Source organism: Lasioglossum baleicum, chromosome 16 (genome assembly GCF_051020765.1).
Source record: "Lasioglossum baleicum chromosome 16, iyLasBale1, whole genome shotgun sequence".
Lineage (NCBI taxonomy): Eukaryota > Metazoa > Arthropoda > Insecta > Hymenoptera > Halictidae > Lasioglossum > Lasioglossum baleicum.
In genome coordinates this window covers 1088095-1100890 of record NC_134944.1, presented here as the reverse complement: position 1 = coordinate 1100890, position 12796 = coordinate 1088095, and the positions used below count along the sequence as shown (strand labels likewise).

Below are 12796 nucleotides of genomic sequence, written 5' to 3'. Positions count from 1 at the left end.
ATAATTATTTATTTTCGATATACTGTTGGGCCCTTCTTATAGAGTTTCTTGCGCTGATTCCGAATCTGTCCTCAATTTCTCTCCTATACGCAGTTTTTGAGAGACATGGCTTTGAAAAAAAAACATATTCACTCATGGAGGCAGCCATGTTTGATTCATTCGCATCAAATGCATGGAAAAACGTTCCGTTTCTCAGCGCGCATCATGCGCATTACGATATCAACTCGCGCATCACATGAATGCGACCCATGCGCATCATGCGTGAATCGGAATGCAGCCCAACTATCGGTGTGCGAGTGAGATAGAGATCCACCCGGCCGCCATTGTAGGCTTTAGCGCTTCGTGATTAGTCTATGATCTAACCTCGAACCTTCGTACTTCTAACCTCAAAACATCTGTCAAAACATTCAAGATCGTTTACAAATAAACACTCTCCGAAATCATGGGTACGTTCTCGCAACGGATACACACTTCGACAAATTCTTGATTAAATAATCTTTTACATTTCAGAAAGATTTATTTAACGGAATAGTATGCAGATGTAAATAAAACCAAAGGACACGATCATGTGTAATTTAATAGACGCACATTGGTTTCCTCTAACATCGCAAGGAAATATTTACTCGATGACGAAATTATGTTCGACAAACGGCTCAAACAAAGTCTTGGTGGCTTCTCTGAAAAGAAAAATATATTCCTGCGAGTATCACATGATGCCTAATCTCCATTTAAGACCGTTGGTTAAGGAGTTACTATTCACGTACATTCCAAGTTTGTAATTCTCAATATGAACAATTATTACATAGATCGTAATAATTTCTATTTTTTCGTAATTTAATTTAATACTTAATAATAACTTGTATTTCTTTAATACTTAACAATAATTTGTAATTCTCAATATAAACAATTATTGACATAGACAACAAATATTTATACAAACTAAATTCTCTTCAGGCGGCGCAGAGATCATATCGATCGACGCCTACAACAAATCCGACACAGGCGATGGCTTTGCGATAGGCATAACGATAATCAAAGTAAGCACGGACACCTCCGTCGAAAGATATTTAAACATCTACACCGAAGGTGTTACGGACGGAGAAGGCGACGAATGCAGTTCCATCGAAGCCATAGCGCAGAACTGTTTAATGGTAGAATTAGCGTACACACCTTACCATTTATATCACACCATTCTTCCGCAGCAGAGCTCGCAGAATGAGGTAAAATTTCCATTCCGTTACTTAATCGTACCCAATTATAATCCTCTTAAGATTCCAGGTCGTCTGGTTGCTTTCGGGAAGCGATTACAAGATCCACATGATCAGAGAGGACAAATTGAACCATGGTTACAGCGAATCTTCCATTGAGAAATACTTTCCAGAGCTGCACGACATTCAGGCAATCTCCTTGTGGATTAATATCTACTACTACGACCGATACAACTGGTATAATTCTCAAATAATTCTCTCGTACATGTCCAAGTGTGCAGATTCAAGGATTACGGTGCTATTCAAATTCGTTTAGGAGACTGACGGTAATCGGTTGTGAATGTGGTTTGGTGAAAGTAGCTATCGTTAATGTTTTAGAACTGAAAGTCCGTCGAAGCTGGAAATTACGATACGACACGCCCATCTCCAGCGTATACGTATTTCCGCAACGAAACTGCATCGCCAAGCCGAGCTTTCTCGGCTCGAATGGTAAATAAACAATTGAGAAATGTTATTCTTGTCGCGGGGAATTAATACATTTATAATTTACAGAACGATCTAGCAGCGACGAAGAAACGAAACTGAACGTTCTCGTCGTGAATACTTGCAACGCGGTTGTCTTTATGTGAGTATCACTTGTCTGTCCGCATTACGGTGGCTCTTATTTATTCTAGTCAAAAACTTTTATCAAAATTTCTTTTACAGCACTAATAATTAATTTAATGCTCTATTTACATATAAACTATTTACCGCGTCGAAAGATATGTTAAAAAAAACATCCTCAATTTAAACTTGAAATTTCCCTCAATTTAATCTTGAAATTTTCCTTAATTTAAACTTGAAATTTCCCTCAATTTAGACTTGAAATTTCCCTCAATTTAATCTTGAAATTTTCCTTAATTTAAACTTGAAATTTCCCTCAATTCAAAACTTGAAATTGCTTGTAAGACAAACGGTTTTCGAAAAAAATTGAGAGAAACATCGAAATGTTGTTTCATTATAATATTGTAATAAGAGCCACCCTAGTTCGCATTATAAACGAAATAATGTCTCTCTCGTTTCAATTAGGGACGTCCTGAATAATGGAATGGACGAAGATGTGACGTTAAACGGTAGCGAAACGTCTGATTGCATTCTATGCTCCTGCATTGCAGATATAAATATGGACGGTCAGAATGAGATACTGTTAGGCACCTACGGTCAAGAGATATTAATATTTTCTTTCATAAACAACACCTGGGAATTGATTGTTAGAAAATTGTTCGATGCACCTGTGCATTCTATTTGCTACATGGACATAACAAATGATGGAATGAAGGAGATTATTGTCCTTACTCAGCGAGGAGTGCATATATTGCAGGTTTGTTACTCTAATTAAAATCCTATCGATGAAATAATCAGTTCAAGCGTGAATATGTAATTTCAGCATAATATTGCGGATGTGAAGGATAAATGGAGGAAACGGTTTCAGAAAATACTCGCAGGAAACGAGTTATAACGAATATAGAATTTTTAAAGTGTTTTATGGAGAAAGTTGAAGCTAACTTTTGGATCTTTCGGAGATTAATGTCGATCGTGTGTACATGGCTTTATGTACATATGTAGCGCGTAATATCAAAAATCGGAGAATCAAAGTGGATTTATTTTTATCCTTGATAATAAAGGAACGTTGCCAAACGATACCTTACGATTTATCCTAAGAGAATGACTGGTCTTACATTTTTTCATTTTCTAATTATGACCAATTATGACGTAAAACCAGTGATGCCGAAATCGTGGTACTGTGGTACTAAGCCGTGGTACGAGACCCCCCCACTATGACCTACCGTTGCCCCTACTGGCCTTCTCCAACTCGCTCGCGCGCTACACTCACCAACGTACCTCTCATATCCTAGGAGAGGTACGTTGGTGAGTGTAGCGCGCGAGCGAGTTGGAGAAGGCCAGTAGGGGCAACGGTAGGTCATAGTGGGGGGGTCTCGTACCACGGCTTAGTACCACAGTACCACGATTTCGGCATCACTGCGTAAAACATTTGTATTAGGTTGGCAACTAAATTCGCGACCGTACTGCCCTCTTAAACGAAGGATCGAGCTGCCTTCGTTCTGCTCTACTTCTGCCTGGATAAAGCGATACTTATTCGGACATTTCGGACGCAGAAGTATGTTGTTCTGCTGGCACAGCCTACTGTCCAAAATCGAACATGTTCGCTTACTGGGCAGCAGTGCAGTAGGCTGTGCCCAGATCCTAGATCGGATCGAGGCTGCATCTAGCGATTCCTGTTTCATACAGGGTGTCCGAACAATGCATGACAGTTTTTTTGTATTTTTTTTTATTAAACACAGAATCACAGAGCAAACTGGACATGTTGAAGGGGCGGAAGATGTTACATATTTTTTTATAGCTGATTTTCTGGTACGACGCGCAACAGGGCTCACCTCCGCCGTTTGTTATTATTATTATTTATTTATTACACGTTGCTATTTGATGTTCTCGTTTACTGTACAAAATATCTCGCTGTTAAAAAGTCAGCCCTGGCCTTTTTAGTAAAAAAGATACGAAATCGCGGAGGCTGAGCCCGCGTGGGCTAAATACGGCGGCCCGGTTTCGGTGTCCGCGCGCGCGGAGATTTTTTCCCATTAATGGAAGTAATAAAGTTTTTTATTTACAAATCAAGGCAATATGCGTTAATTATGTTTTTTTTATCTTCGAAATCTTTACGTACACGCTCGCGCCACTCCCGTTCAATTTCTTTTCCTACTTTCTCCCTCCACCCAACACGATGATCGAGCATGCTTCTCGATCGTAACTTGATCAAACTGTCGCTCCATTTTCGAACCGCTCAGTCTAGAAAATGAATAACACCGATGACAGTCTTCTCAGTCCAAATAGAATATCTAAACTGTAGCTGAATTTCGGTAGAAAATTAACAACAGCGATGACACTGCTGAATCTAACTTCTTTACGAACCGCATTCTATTTACACCGTTTCAATTTTAGATTCGATAATAACGCTAGGCTCTACTTCCTGCGAATTTAGTACAGTTAAACCTCGTCTCTTTACAAAGATCCCTCGCTAATTACAGTCTATTTACATCGTCTGAACTTTCCATTACAGAGAGACTTATCAAAATTATAGATTCTCATCGATCGCGATGCAACATATAGTTTCTCGTAGCGTGCCGATATCAAAGAGCTTCCAAAGCCAATTGCAAAACCACACAACGGGCAACTCATCCATTGAAATAGATCTCTGTACAGTCGGAACACGATTGACAAGCATGCTCGATCATTTCTAAGCGATATAATCGTCCCTTCTTCGTTTGTAATTCTCTTTTCTTGTTATTTTTGTGACAAACTTTTGTACAACGTATTTATAATTAATAATACAATAATTTAATCCATCCAGAGCGCAACGGCAGCGACAACTGGGCGGTTACGAGAGAATTTACTGTATATATATTCCTGCTTCGTTTCCCCCCCCCCATCCTCTTTTATATCAAACTGGTCGCATTAGAAAAAAGTCACGATTTCAAATCTGCAGTTCTCGGCTTTTTACCTCCCACTATATATAAGATATATATATATATCGCGTTTTGTTTACTCGGTTTTCTTGTTTCGTTAAAAATACTACGCTCTCACCCCACGTACACACGTGTGCATGCATGCGTTTCTCTTATTTGCTTTCTCACACAGCGAAGCTGCATCCGACAATAACGTCTCCGCGCCGAGAAAATTGTTAGCGGGCAACAAATTTAACAGAGCTACGAAACGAGAGAATAAAAATGTACGTTGGCTGGATAAAAAACGCTCTATACGTTCTTAACTTTCGATCAGAATCATTCAGAATTCAGGAAATCCGATTTCTCTGTTCCGAAGATATCTCAATTTTCATTGTGAACAAAAGCCACCCTCGATAACGTCATCTAACAGTTTCATTTAAGATTGCAATTTAAAAGAAAATTTCTGTGCTTTCTTTTGGTACAGCACAATTATTGAAAATCCTATTAATAGGCTTCCGGTAGGTGAAGTGTTTGCTTTCAATCAGAATCATTCAGAATTCAGGAAATCTGATCTCTCTGTTTCGAAGATATCTCAATTCCACGATGCAACGACTGGCGTGGCGTCGTTTTAAAAAAATTCTGTTTACAATATATATATAATACAGTTCCTTACAGTTATAATTATAGTCAATCCCTATAATTATCGTCCGCCTATCGATCGCCCGTTAAAATGAACGATACGATATAAAATACATTCGACGTAACATAATATTCTATTCAATTTCACGCTAACAATTTTCCCCGGCGCGCGTTCATATAATAGTCTGCGATCACGAATACAACTTGTATAATTAATAATAGCAATGATAATAAACTAATCATAATTAAAAAGTAATGAAAACAAAAACGAAAAAAAAATGCTTCGGACAAATAATTCAATTAAAAACACGACAGAAAAAGAAACGCGCGTGTAGATACATACATATCTCTATGTATACATACACATACTCACGCGGACAGTAACGTACGTGTATATACACGCAATACGTATCCACACCTATACCTACGGCACCTACCTACGTATTTATATATTATATAGAACGAATACCATTGAATACTTTCGTAAAAACATCCAACGGACTTGTATTCGATAAAAGCGATACACTGGATTGTTAATGTTAATTAATCACGGAAGCACGACACGATTACCCAATGTTGCGAAAACGATTTTTCATCGGTTAGCAACATTAACGCGTTCCCCTCTATTATCCTCCGACTGCGAAACATATTCTCTGTAACGCTCGATAAACTGCTTCCACGCTCTAACAGAGAGAAAAGGGTGCGATTAACGAAGGAAAGATGAGAAAGTTTCTCCACATTCTCTATCAGAGTCGTTCCGATGGGCATTGATTCGCGGCTTTTCTTCGAAGAATGTTCTAAGAGCTCCATTAAACATAGTAGCGAGGTACATTTACTAAGTACAAACGTTTCCTGCCTCTCAAACACGCATACTTAAATAGAACAACATCGACACAGCAAATGCAATGCTAAAATCATAATCCTAAACAGAAATTTAACGATATTTACAAGATTCTCCCCCCTCTCTCTCTCTCTCTCTCTCGTCTTTAATCCTAGAGAAATCAATTCGATTATGTTCGAGAGAAAGTGTTGGGTCGTAACGAAAGTTCGTAGCGTTTGTGAATTGAAATTGAAAGCTAAAATTCAGATATTTTTATTCAATATTACATGTTTTCCATTCTGTTCTATTACTTTTTGCCATTTTCGAAGTAACTTCTCCTGTTATATTGACTAAACATATGAATAAATACTTTAATTTTATCTTTGATTCTAATTTGAAAACGCCGCCAACTTTCTTTCCAACCCAATAACAATGTTAACCGATCTCGAAGATGATCGTGTGTAGCTGGAAGCCATTTAATATTATGCGATATTTTTAATCATCGTGCACGAATCTTTCGACAGTAATAAATAGTAAAACAAGCTACGGTTAAAAACTTTTACAACGTGTTTGTTTATGCTTCGAATAGAAAACAAATACGATTCGACGCGTTCGAAAGTTTCTCGAAAAGAAAAGTGTACGTATCCGTAATCCTATTGATCGATTCGAACGAGCGACATTATGTAAAAAAGACATAACGACAAATGCGTCAATGCTATAATCGAATCAACGGTAATACAGATGAGAGAACTTATGAAACTCGATCCGTTTAACATTATGATCCTTTCCGCAAACTTGTTTCTTTGTTACGTCACTCGATAAGGGGTAGATACATAATATTCTCAGATATGTCTCTCTCTCTCTCTCTCTCTCTCTCTCTCTCTCTCTCTCTCTCTCTCTGTGTGTGTGTGTGTGTATATTAGTAGAAACTAAAACTGTTACATAACATTAGTACAACAAAATTTCATTTGCCACGTGTACGCTTAACGAAGACTATAATATTTATATGTTAGCAACGATAATACAGAAAGTGAATCGAACAAGTGTGAACGAACGACACTTCGATCGGATATAGAAACATAATGCGGAAAAATTAAGGATACAAAGTCAACAAACTACTCTCTGTTAGTAAGACTAACTTATCTAGTATCCGAGCGAGATTATACATTTATGTAAATTCTAATTCGTAACGTTTTCACCGAATCAACACACAGAAATCTTTTGTTGTTCGCCCGCGGTTGCCTGGAGGGAGAGGATGATATGCATCATGTTCTCGGATTCTCTTCGAAACAAAGCCGAAACACTTTCGAATTTCGAGAACGAACGAACGAAAAGACACGGAAAAATGAAAATCTTTTGTTTGTTCGTTCAAACAGTTTCGAAAGCGTTGGAAATATAGAAAGGCGAGAAGAAGTACGATGGGGCCCATCGAACGACTCGAATTCTGATCGCACCGCTTAACGCTACGCTCGGATTTCTTACACGTAGTTGCTTCGTATGAACATTTCTTGAGGTATTCCTTACGAACGAAGATTCAAGGAGAAAATGTACGGTCGCTTTCGATCCTTGAAGAGTTGTATTGTTAAACTGTCCGTACACAAACGTTGAACAGCGTAGTATATCGCAGCTTTAAGAGACTCGGAACTTTCGCTTCTGCGTCGGACGATGATTGTTCGATGGGTAGGTTCTCATGTTCTGTATCTGATATCGGTGGTCATACCTGATTGACCGCTGCCACATAACAGGAAAGCGATGTGGATTATCCCAGTCAAGATTCTCCTCAGAGTGCATTGAGCGGCGATGATGCTGGCTGTTCGGCCAGAGTTCAGGTGGGGCTAGGAAGCACCAAGCGAACCTGATCCTGGGCTTGGACTGTTCTGTACAACGGGTATTTGATTATAAGGATGATTGCTATTGCACAGGACTGTATAAATGTTCTCCACGTTGCTGAGCTTCTCGAAAAATGGAATTAAGTCTAACAGCTCCGAGTCCGTCATGTCGTCGAACCACGACGCCACCGGTACCTGAAAATAGATCCACGTTAAAATCCCATACGTTTTTAATAGTTCGCTGCAGCGGTGAGATATTGTGCAAGATTTCCCACGCATGCGCGGCGATTTTAACCTCGGTAAAGTGAAATTCTCGATAAAATGGGGTACCTTGAACACCCCGTAAAATATCGTTACGTTTTTGCTAATATAACTGCCCCAAGACTCCACTACCTCGTCATTATAATATACAGTTAGGAGCATAACTGATCACACACACTTTAAATGGACCAAACGACTTCAATTTCTCTGCAAGACTAGAAGAATAAGTTTAGTAAATCACGTCTATATAATAAATATGTTGAAGAAACGCTTTCAATCGGAATTGTGAAAAACAATAGTAAAAATTGAGTTTTACGTTCTGAAAATTTCATTGAAATTGGTTTACGTTACTATTTTGGACGCGTACGCGCGAGAAGTCCTGCACAATATCTCACCACTGGTTCGTCGGAGATCTCACCGCGTTGTCCGGATGGAAAATGTAGCTGGCTGGGCTGTTATCGACGATGATGATTTGCTGTAAATCCCGTCCTAGTTTGTTTAAATCTTTAACATAGTTTCCTCTGTGAAAAACACAAGATTCCCTAAACAGTCTTGCTCTGAACACTCCCCATCTGTCGAGCAGATCTGCTACCGGATCGGCGTACTGTAAGCATTGTCGTTTTTAAAACTCTTAGAAGCCAAGATAAGATACACCGCTGTGCAAAAGAAAGAAGCACATGGACAACACGTGCGACAGACCCACAAATCAGATCGATGGGTGTTTCTTTCTTTTGTATGGTAGCGTGCTTCGTAGCACCCGTAAAACGTACCTTGGCTAAACTCGCTGTGAACAACACGCACTCGTACAGCTCGCCCATTCTCTGCAAGAACTCGTCGACGTAAGGCCTCTTTAAAACGTACACTTGATGCACCGTCCCATCAATCTCTACAGGAACAACGAAATCTGCATTGTTGATCGGCTTGAAGGAACTATGCACTAGCGTCTCGTCCAAATCGATCACCATGCACTTCTTGTGCATATCCTGATGTCGGACAGGTGGGAGAAGAAACCGTTGGGATCCAGTCCTCGGCGGCGGCGAATAACCATGATCGTCCCATTGTACCGAACTTGTCTTCGAACTCTTCGAACTGCTTCCGCGTCCTCTGCCCAGGCAACAGAGCAGAGATCGTAGGAGTCCACGCCCTCGAGGCTTCTTGCCACTGGCCGGACCGTTGCTGGCCGCTTCATTCTCTCGTGGTAACTGGGCTGCACGCAGGAAAACCAGATGTCATTCCGCGTGTACATACACTTGTATTAGATCAGACCTGGGTGATGCTGGCTCGAAAAACACATGTTGCTGTTTCTCTCCTTCTCTTGCTCGGTAAGACAGTCCCAGAGTAGTAGCAACATGTGTTTTTTGAGCCAGCGTCACCCAGGTCTGTATTAGATGATTGCAACAGTTTGTACATGTCTCTGAACATTTTAGATAGGGTACAAACTTTTGCAATTCAATGAGAAATATTGTATAGATGAAATTTAACAATTCGCACAGGCATACAAATGTTCTATAAAACTGTGTGTATTATACTAGAACAAACCGTACTTTATAGAAACGAATTGACTAAGTTAGCTCGAAAGAAAGGAGCTAGAGAATTTAATGATACTGCGAACAAGCAACAGTTTCATAAAGGATCCGATTGTTCCTTGCATGGGATAACAGATATGTTTCGTTTCTCGTACTGTATGAATAACGTATTTACGAGATTCCATTTTTTTTCGCCGAGTGCAAGACAATCTAATGTTCGAAACGCTAGTTTCGCTCAAATGTTCATTGATCCTTTTATTTTGTAATTGCAGTGGGAAACATTGACTTGAACGTTGAAAATGGAGGTATAAATGAATTAAAGGGGTGCTTTCAATACTGCAAAGATTAATCTAGACCGCTGTGTCCCTTGAAAGTCCTACGTTTACAATTTAGGAGGTGTAATTTGCATTATTCGGCAACATGTAGTTGTCCCAGCTTTGTGAATAATGCAAATTATACCTCGTAGGAGTTTTGAGGAAGACAGCGGTCTAGATTGATGTTTTATCAAGAAACTAAAAGATGCTCCGGCTTAACTGGGGCACACTGACAGTCCAGAGACCCGAAAGGAGACATGGATCCCTTTATTTTGCGATTGCAGTGGGAAATATTGACTCGAATATTAGAAAGGGAGGTGCGAATGAATTATGGGAGTGTTCCCAATACTGTAAAGATTAATCTAAACCGCTGTGTCCCTCGAAAGTCCTACGTTTACAATTTAGGAGGTCTAAGTTGAATTATTCGGCAGTGTGTAGCTATTTTTACCAAGCTGGGACAGCCATAGGCTGCAGAATAATACAAATAACACCTGGCAGGACCTTTGAGGGAGACAGTGGTCTAGACTGATGTTTTATTGAGAAGCTAGAAGAGTCCGGAGAGCCTTTATTTTGCGCTAGATAACATTAGACTATCGTTCGAATGTATGGTAGAGAGCAGAACAAAATAAATTACAGACGAAACTTGGTCGAGAGAAGAAGAGGAAGAGGGGATTGGAAGAAGAGGCGAGGCCAGGTAGAAGCGGGAGGGGGGAGTGGATGTCGGAACGGTGGCATTATAGGGGTGGCAAGGGGGGTGAGGGGGGGGAGAGAGGTGAAGTCGGGTGAGGTGAGGAGTGCGGTGCGGTCTCCCGTAACAGGTGTAGATTCCATATCCAGCATCTGGAAGAAAAACGCAAAGGGAAAAGGATATAGAACGGCGAGGCGGGGTGTGTTCTTGTTTCGGGGGCCACCTACCTTTCTCATTGTTAAACTGGCCTAGCTCGTCATCCCGCGACACTTGGGTGATAATGGACGATGCGTCCATTTAAACATTTGTTGAGAGTCCGTGCGAGTGTGTCCGATCGTGAATTCCGTTGATGCGCGCGCGCCAGAATCCACGTACACATGTGTACACGCACGCACACGCGCGCACGCACGGGACGTACCGAGAGAATGAGAGCGTATACGCGCGCGGGCAAGCACGCACACGCACCTACTCACTCAGTCACGACGACGCGACGTACGAAATCTCCCCCCCTCCTCCGCGTCGCCGCCGCTACCACCACCACCAGCCGCCTCCACTGTTTTCTCTCCCGCCGCCACCGCTGCTGCTACCACTACCTCCACTGTCTCCTCCGCCGCTGCAAAGATCGCAACTCGACCAACAGAAACGCATAGGCGTATACAGAGAGAGAATATTTACCTCGAACGAGTTAAAGATTTTATAGCACGCGTAACACTATTTATCAAGTTATCAAGTTACTTGACACACCGTGTGCTCGCTCGTAATCGAGGACAGTCCGTCCTACACCTAGACGCCTTCATTCCAAGTTGTACAAGCTCTCTCTTTCGACCGCCACACCTATTTATGTCGTCTCGCTCGCTTCTTCGTCGAGATCGACGATGACAGACGACGTTAGCGTTCGACGATAAAAGCCGAAACGTTTCGTAACGATTCCACCAGATTCCACACAGCACATGAACACCTTCGAGATCCTCGCACGTTTGTCACAATGATAACTTCGCTTTTCGCACAAACAACGAACCGTCCAACCGTCTCGCACAGATTTTTCCTGGGATACGCAGATAGACAGATAGACGGCGACAAGCTCCGTTGCCTTTTCCAACACAGCGACGCTCGCGCCTCCGCCGGCAGTGGTGAGATATTGTGCAAGATTTCTCACGCATGCGCGGTGAATTTAAACTCTGTAAAGTAAAATTCTCGATAAAATGCGGTACCTTCAGGTACTTTGAACACACCGCATAAAATATCGTTACTTTTTGCTAATATAACTGCACCAAGGCTCCGCTACCTCGTCATTACAATATACAGTTAGGAGCATAACTGATCACAATCAGAATAACTTTTTCATCAATGGACAGATCGACCATTTCTCTGTAAGGATAGAAATCTCTGTAGAAAAATTAGTTTAGTAAATCATGCCTATAATAAATATGTTGAAAAAATGCTTCTGATCGGAATTGTGAAAAACGATAGTAAAAATTTATTTTTACAACTTTTTCAGCTGGGCCAATAATGAAAGTTTCAAAGTTGTATTTTGTAAACTCGTATAAATTATATATATGTTCTGGTTTACGAATTCTAAAGGGTGAAAAGTGGTAAAAATGGCAGTTAAAGGCCGAAAATCGTGAATAATTGCAAAGTTGTGAATTTGTAAATTTAGGACAAGGGGTGCATTCCGATTCACGCATGATGCGCATACACTGTATAGTGTATGCATAGAGACTCCTATACTACACTATACAATGTATGCGCATCATGCGTGAATCGGAATGGACCCATTATAGACACGTCCCTGGCGAAACTTGCGCATGCGCGAAAATTTTAACGTCAGTAACGTACTAAGTTCGACTAAAATAGGGTACCTTAGTCACCCAGCTAATTTCGCAAGATTTGTTATGATTTGATTTTGAAATATAACTGTATACGTGTGTTGTATTAAAATTTAATATGTATAAGCACATACATATAATATACAAACTTCTGAACTCTTCCAGTACTTTCCTACCACAAAGTT

The 12796-nt window shown here is 40.6% G+C and overlaps 2 protein-coding genes across 2 annotated transcripts; one reads left to right on the top strand and one right to left on the bottom strand.

Annotated features, from left to right (window-relative positions):
• The first annotated feature begins 274 nt into the window (after nt 1–274).
• On the top strand, nt 275–3028 carry LOC143217379 (KICSTOR complex protein kaptin). The gene is made up of 8 exons (XM_076441589.1): nt 275–446; nt 511–771; nt 955–1220; nt 1279–1445; nt 1525–1697; nt 1761–1833; nt 2277–2568; nt 2635–3028. The coding sequence occupies exons 2-8, from the start codon at nt 567–569 to the stop codon at nt 2704–2706; spliced, it is 1248 nt and encodes a 415-aa protein (XP_076297704.1). The 5' UTR covers nt 275–446; nt 511–566; the 3' UTR covers nt 2707–3028.
• Nucleotides 3029–3732: 704 nt separating this feature from the next.
• On the bottom strand, nt 3733–11894 carry Hzg (CTD small phosphatase herzog). The gene is made up of 4 exons (XM_076441590.1): nt 11013–11894; nt 9028–9464; nt 8676–8861; nt 3733–8191 (listed from the first exon to the last, which is right to left on the bottom strand). The coding sequence occupies exons 1-4, from the start codon at nt 11080–11082 to the stop codon at nt 8003–8005; spliced, it is 882 nt and encodes a 293-aa protein (XP_076297705.1). The 5' UTR covers nt 11083–11894; the 3' UTR covers nt 3733–8002.
• Between the last annotated feature and the right edge of the window lie 902 nt (nt 11895–12796).

Bases quoted from the DNA above. Each gene is read 5' to 3' on its own strand.
- LOC143217379 (XM_076441589.1), top strand. From the start codon at position 567: ATGTGTAATTTAATAGACGCACATTGGTTTCCTCTAACATCGCAAGGA. The intron at 772-954 runs GTTTGTAATTCT...AATTCTCTTCAG, and splicing joins ACTATTCACGTACATTCCAA to GCGGCGCAGAGATCATATCG. The intron at 1,221-1,278 runs GTAAAATTTCCA...TTAAGATTCCAG, and splicing joins AGCAGAGCTCGCAGAATGAG to GTCGTCTGGTTGCTTTCGGG.
- Hzg (XM_076441590.1), bottom strand. From the start codon at position 11,082: ATGGACGCATCGTCCATTATCACCCAAGTGTCGCGGGATGACGAGCTA. The intron at 8,862-9,027 runs GTACGTTTTACG...CAATGCTTACAG, and splicing joins TCACAGCGAGTTTAGCCAAG to TACGCCGATCCGGTAGCAGA. The intron at 8,192-8,675 runs GTGAGATCTCCG...ATCTATTTTCAG, and splicing joins TTTTCCATCCGGACAACGCG to GTACCGGTGGCGTCGTGGTT.